Source organism: Halichondria panicea, chromosome 1 (genome assembly GCF_963675165.1).
Source record: "Halichondria panicea chromosome 1, odHalPani1.1, whole genome shotgun sequence".
NCBI lineage: Eukaryota > Metazoa > Porifera > Demospongiae > Suberitida > Halichondriidae > Halichondria > Halichondria panicea.
This window is the reverse complement of record NC_087377.1, coordinates 1,812,815-1,819,260: the sequence shown is the minus strand read 5'-3', so window position 1 is coordinate 1,819,260 and position 6,446 is coordinate 1,812,815. Positions and strand designations below refer to the sequence as shown.

The 6,446-nt window shown below is 43.8% G+C and overlaps 1 protein-coding gene across 1 annotated transcript; it reads left to right on the top strand.

Annotated features, from left to right (window-relative positions):
• Positions 1–127: 127 nt before the first annotated feature.
• LOC135332507 (AP2-associated protein kinase 1-like) lies at positions 128–6,441 on the top strand. The gene is made up of 4 exons (XM_064527722.1): positions 128–237; positions 5,212–5,344; positions 5,606–5,709; positions 6,200–6,441. The coding sequence occupies exons 1-4, from the start codon at positions 220–222 to the stop codon at positions 6,308–6,310; spliced, it is 366 nt and encodes a 121-aa protein (XP_064383792.1). The 5' UTR covers positions 128–219; the 3' UTR covers positions 6,311–6,441.
• The last annotated feature ends 5 nt before the right edge of the window (positions 6,442–6,446 follow it).

The window sequence follows — 6,446 nt, the reverse complement described above, 5'->3', positions numbered from 1 at the left end:
TGTGTGTGCAATTGAATTATTCTCCTGTAGACATCCTCTCCATTGTAGTTGGTATGGGATCACTTCAGTTGCAGCGTCTTGTTAGAGTTAGTGTCTTTAGGGAAAGCAATAATTACGACCATTACCTACTCACCGTGAATCTGCCAGCATGCATGCCAGTACCAGTACAGTGCAGTGCATGCAGTGCTAGTGGCTGTGCTATAGGATAAGAATGGATGCATGCATGAAAGGATGGAGGTGAGGGGAGATGCTTTGTAGAGACGGTACCTGTTGTAGGCTCCTAATAATGATCATGAGGTTCCACTGTTTTTGTTCATATTTCCCGATAGTATTGCTTGCCCATGTGTTAGACCTTATTGGTGGAGGGAGGTCAATATTGAGCAACCATAGCTATAGCTGAGTTGGCATGGGCTCAGAGATTTCCCTATCTTTATGTATAGACATGTGGCACTATTGGAGGTCTGACCTTTCACTAATTATGACCTTTCAATGACATTCTACCAAATTGCTTGATAGCTAATTGTATTGTAACTAATTACTGATAATTGTACTTCCTCAAAGCATTCCACTAGAAAAAGGGGAGGATCTTTGCTTTGTTTACTGTGAAAGGGGACACCTCTCTGAAAAAGGGGAGGATCTGAGCAATGATTATGTTTACTGAGAAACAAGGCTGAAAGGGGCGAAATTTCCATAAACTACTCTTTATGTGTGGTCCCACTGTGTACACTGTAGCTATAGTGTACAGAGCCTGTAGTGTGGTCCCACTGTGTGCACTGTAGCTATAGTGTACAGAGCCTATAGTGTGGTCCCACTGTGTGCACTGTAGCTGGTGTACAGAGCCTATAGTGTGGTCACACTGTGTGCACTGTAGCTAGTGTACAGAGCTTATAGTGTGGTCCCACTGTGTGCACTGTAGCTGGTGTATAGAGCCTATAGTGTGGTCCCACTGTGTACACTGTAGCTGGTGTACAGAGCCTATAGTGTGGTCCCACTGTGTGCACTGTAGCTGGTGTACGGAGCCTATAGTGTGGTCCCACTGTGTGCACTGTAGCTAGTGTACTGAGCCTATAGTGTGGTCCCACTGTAGCTTGTGTACAGAGCCTATAGTGTGGTCCCACTGTGTGCACTGTAGCTGGTGTATAGAGCCTATAGTGTGGTCCCACTGTGTACACTGTAGCTAGTACATACAGAGCCTATAGTGTGGTCCCACTGTGTGCACTGTAGCTAGTGTACAGAGCCTATAGTGTGGTCCCACTGTGTGCACTGTAGCTAGTGTACAGAGCCTATAGTAGTGTGGTTCCACTGTGTGCACTGTAGCTAGTGTACAGAGCCTATAGTGTGGTCCCACTGTGTACCCTGTAGCTAGTGTACAGAGCTTATAGTGTGGTCCCACTGTGTGCACTGTAGCTAGTGTACAGAGCCTATAGTAGTGTGGTCCCACTGTGTACACTGTAGCTGGTGTACAGAGCTTATAGTGTGGTCTCACTGTGTGTACTGTAGCTAGTGTACAAAGCCTATAGTGTGGTCCCACTGTGTGCACTGTAGCTAGTGTACGGAGCCTATAGTGTGGTCCCACTGTGTGCACTGTAGCTGGTGTACGGAGCCTATAGTATGGTCCCACTGTGTGCACTGTAGCTGGTGTATAGAGCCTATAGTGTGGTCCCACTGTGTACACTGTAGCTAGTACATACAGAGCCTATAGTGTGGTCCCACTGTGTGCACTGTAGTTAGTGTACAGAGCCTATAGTGTGGTCCCACTGTGTGCACTGTAGCTAGTGTACAGAGCCTATAGTGTGGTCCCACTGTGTGCACTGTAGCTAGTGTACAGAGCCTATAGTGTGGTCCCACTGTGTACACTGTAGCTAGTGTACAGAGCCTATAGTGTGGTCCCACTGTGTGCACTGTAGCTGGTGTACAGAGCCTATAGTGTGGTCCCACTGTGTGCACTGTAGACTAGTGTACAGAGCCTATAGTGTGGTCTCACTGTGTGCACTGTAGCTAGTGTACAGAGCCTATAGTGTGGTCCCACTGTGTACACTGTAGCTATAGTGTACAGAGCCTATAGTGTGGTCCCACTGTGTGCACTGTAGCTAGTGTACAGAGCCTATAGTGTGGTCCCACTGTGTGCACTGTAGCTAGTGGTTGACTTATCGCTAATTTAAACACATATTTTGATAAAGAGCTACAAAATAGATTTGTATTAGGACAATGCAAATAGCTAGTGGTGACTTAATAATTAAGGTTTGCATTTCAAATGAAGTGAAAGCAATAATAACATTTGTATGGGTTCACCACAGCATTCCATGTACTGCCAATATTCTGCCCAAACTATAGTTTGCTTGAGGATACAAATGTACTTCTCTACATATACATGTACAGAGGATTTCAGGTTGGTTGGCAGAAGTCCTCTGTACACATAGCTCTAGTTAGCCAATGAAAAGTGAGATCTAATTAAATCATATGCATTTGGTAATAAGCTAATTAAGGGAACAACTTGGGAATTAATGTGATCACTATAATTATTCACGACATCATTATTGTACAAGTATATCAATCTAAATTGAAGCAATGTTCAATTATAGCCTTGACAGTTGTATTGTGTATGGGGTCTCATGTGACAGTGATAAAGTATTTGGTGTACATTTCAGAGTATTGCCACTACGTGCCGTTGCATGTCATTGGATGTATTTTGATCTGTACAGTTGAACCACATAAGACGATTGTGACAGCGACTGCCCCTCGGTTGAGTAGTGAGTGCTGGGATGATGCTCTTCTCCAGTTGTCTACCGAGATTGCTGGCTATGACAGATACAAGCACAGGCTGGGCCTCAGTGATGCTGAGATTGGTGCTATCGATCACACATTTGTTGGTATTCCAGGGAAATTCCTCGCTGCTCTAAAGAAGTGGAAGAGTAAAAATATTCTCCAATTCAATCCATTGAATTCAACAGCTACTTACGGTCGATTAGTGGAAATTGCCTCAGAGATTGAGGACGGAGAGGCAGTTCGCAGCATTCACAAGACCTGTGTGGAGCATACATGTGAGTTACCTAGTGAATTATCACTTTGACTATTAACTTTGTGAACTTGCTCGTCAGTTGTGCCATGCCATAATAGTATACAGCATTCTAAGTACTTGATGGTTCTACTAGCCCTGAGGGCTCCTAAATCATGCACTCATGTTTTTAAACAGATTATTACTGGAATAATTATAAATCTGATCCCTATTTTCATTGCACACAGTGTTTTATTGCAATGTTTTGCTTATAAGGCTCTAGTTTATTGTGCTGTGCTCATGCTTTCATACAGATACTGGAGCTACTTGAAAGGGACGAATAAAGATGTCAAGAAGCATGCAAGAATGTCAAGTAAAGAACTGACTCTGTGTTGACTATAAGTACTGACTATTATAATGCTCTGTGTTCTGTGTGTGTGTGCATACATGTATATGCCATCACCTTCTATTTTTATACTTTTTTGGCAAAATTTCATTTCAGCTTTCTAGTTTAGTGACCCTTTACCATTGTTGTTGGGTACGGGATCACTTCAGTTGCAGCTTCTTGTTAACCACATAGCCTCGAAGGCAGGCATGAGCGCGAGTAGCCTCGAGATCAACCTTTCCTTATAACAAACGGCTGGTCTCGAGGCTAGAGCGCGAACGATGGAGGATCATGCATTGCAGTCCTGATTATGTTGGTGGATATGGTCCAGGTGGCTAGTCTGCAGAGGGAGCTGGACAATGCTAGGGTGAGTAGTGTCAGGTCTTATTGAGTGGACCCAGATACTTTATCTATGGACTAGCTCTCTAGCTCCCTTTGTTGTAATGTATGGTCCCCCATTGCGTACTCATACATTACTAATGTAGTGGGTGGTGTGTGATGAGTGGAGTGGGTGGTAGTGTACCTGCGTGCATGATGGTAGTCTATTGTCTTTATTGTGTCCATCAATTCCTCAGCCCTACACAGGTACCCCGGGTGGGCAGCATCATCCTGCATCATAACTTGTGAGAAATATAAAGTTTGATAAGAGGCTTGCATGTTCGTTATCTGTTCCATATACGTAGAGTGTATACGCAGTGTTGGGCTGTGAAGATACGTATAATTACAAGTACGTGTATAATAACTGACGTGTATAGTACAGTGGTTTGCAATTAGCTTATCTCAGTTGTAGGAGATTGTTCATGTGAGGTTTAGCAATGTACCCAATGGTACACAAGAATTCATGTCCTGATCTGAGGAAAGAGTATGTGCAGGTATAAGGGCTTATACAAGGTCAAGGTACTGCCCTCTAAAACCACCACTTAGTCCACTTGGGTATATACTTATTGCAATTGCTAACTGCATGTCAACTTTACCTATACAGCTAACTTCCCTCCTCTCATCTATGGTCCAGAGGCTGTACTGGTGTACTCATGACAAGGGCAGTATCAATGTGATATTGGTGGATGGACTGCCAGCTGGGACCACTCTACAGCCTACCCCTGCATGAGGGCAACTATACACTGCATGGAGTACACCTTCAGACTGCAGTTTGATGGGATTGCTGATATTGCTCTAGTGTGTTAGTCCATGCATGCATACACTGATGAGCTGGAGGCTGGCTCAACTCTGGAAGTGCAGGTAAAGATGGTTGATGACTTGTAGCAATGTATTAGACCTTTGGTGGAGGGAGGTCAATATTGAGCAACCATATGCTAGCTGAGTTGGCATGGGCTCAGAGGTTTCATTTGTCATTGTATTTTACACTACAGTATGGTGTAATTATTTATCCATGCATGTATGGATGGACATGTGGCAGTACTATTGGAGGTGACCTTTCACTAATTATGACCTTTCAATGACATTCAACCAAATTGCTTTGTGTACTGTGAAAGGGGTGGAATGTGACACCTCTCTGAAAAGGGGGAGGATCTGAGCAATGATTATGTTTACTGGGAAACAAGGCTAAAAGGGGCGAAATTCCTCTTTATGTGTGGTCCCCACTGTGTACACTGTAGCTAGTGGTTGACTTATGTTTTTTGTAATAAGGTTTGCATTTTGTGAATGTGGTCTGTCTGTGTAAGACTGTGGAATGTGGGGATGAGTGGAGAATTTCCTTGAATCACGTTTACTGAACCATGTTAAGTGGTAGTCATTTGAAAGCTCTCAATGAACACTGAATACCCATAATTATCATCACACCCTCACACAACACACACCTGCCCACACACAGGCACTGGGCGTACTACTGTTCAAGCTGTGCTTCATGGATACTCCATTTGGTGACAACCCTCTAGCCATAGTCAGTGCTCAGTACAGCATTCCTGAAGACTCTCCCTACACACAAGACCTGCACAACTTCATAGGTACATGCACACACACACACACCCTCCACCCCCTCACACACACACACACACATACATCATTCTTATAGTAAATGTCACCAGTACCACTGGTATACGTATAAAACTGAGTTATCATAAAGTGGGTTTTTTCTTTGTGAACTGGACCTGTTTTTTCAGAGCTAATTGTATTTAAGAACACACACTAGCTACAGGTGCTATGATACTCTGCCATCCTTAAGTGTATTGCTCTAATGATACGTGTATTCTCCCCCTCCCTTGTAGGCTACCTGTTAACCTCTGACCCTGAGCTGTGTCCCAGTATCTGGCAAGTGTGTGAGGTGGTGTCCAGGATCACAGGAACCACCAACCATGTCACTAATGTCTTTGTGAGTACCTTACTATTAGTATACCCTGTATATGTATAGTGGTGGGTAGACCAACAGTGGCTGTATTATAGAGGGTGGTCTGCTAACACAGGTCCAAACACATGCTATGGAGACTTTGAGGCCCATTAACCTGGCTGTATTATAGATGGTGGCCTGCTAACATAGGTCCAAACACATGCTATGGAGACTTTGAGGCCCATTATAACCTGGCTGTATTATAGAGGGTGGCCTGCTAACACAGGTCCAAACACATGCTATAGAGACTTTGAGGCCGGCTGTATTATAGAGGGTGGCCTGCTAGCACAGGTCTATAATGGAGACTTTGAGGTTGGCTGTATATTTAAGTGAGCATTTCGTTTGAGCTAGTAACACGAACGGTGGACAAAAATTCACCCACCTTATATTTATATCCACCCACCTACTCCCCCCCCCACACACACACACACAAGAGTACAATATTCCACTTGAGACTCTTGTTTTCCCACTGTAGGTATATATGAGAGCTAAACTGGATGTCTGTCCTTTCAAAGAGCTGGAGGATTTCAAGAGCTGCTCACTAGAGAACTGTGTAGTTACTAGTTACCTAGGTCACCACCATTAATGTGCTATTGTTTATAGTGTGGTGGCTGTGAATCATTATCAACACCCACTCAAATAATTATAATTGTGTATCTAAAAATAGATCAGTTTAATTAGTAGGGGAAGGCCCCAGAAAGAGGGTGTGGCACTTTGCTTTG

Bases quoted from the DNA above. Each gene is read 5' to 3' on its own strand.
- LOC135332507 (XM_064527722.1), top strand. The intron at 5,345-5,605 runs GTACATGCACAC...CCTCCCTTGTAG, and splicing joins AGACCTGCACAACTTCATAG to GCTACCTGTTAACCTCTGAC. The intron at 5,710-6,199 runs GTGAGTACCTTA...TTCCCACTGTAG, and splicing joins ACCATGTCACTAATGTCTTT to GTATATATGAGAGCTAAACT.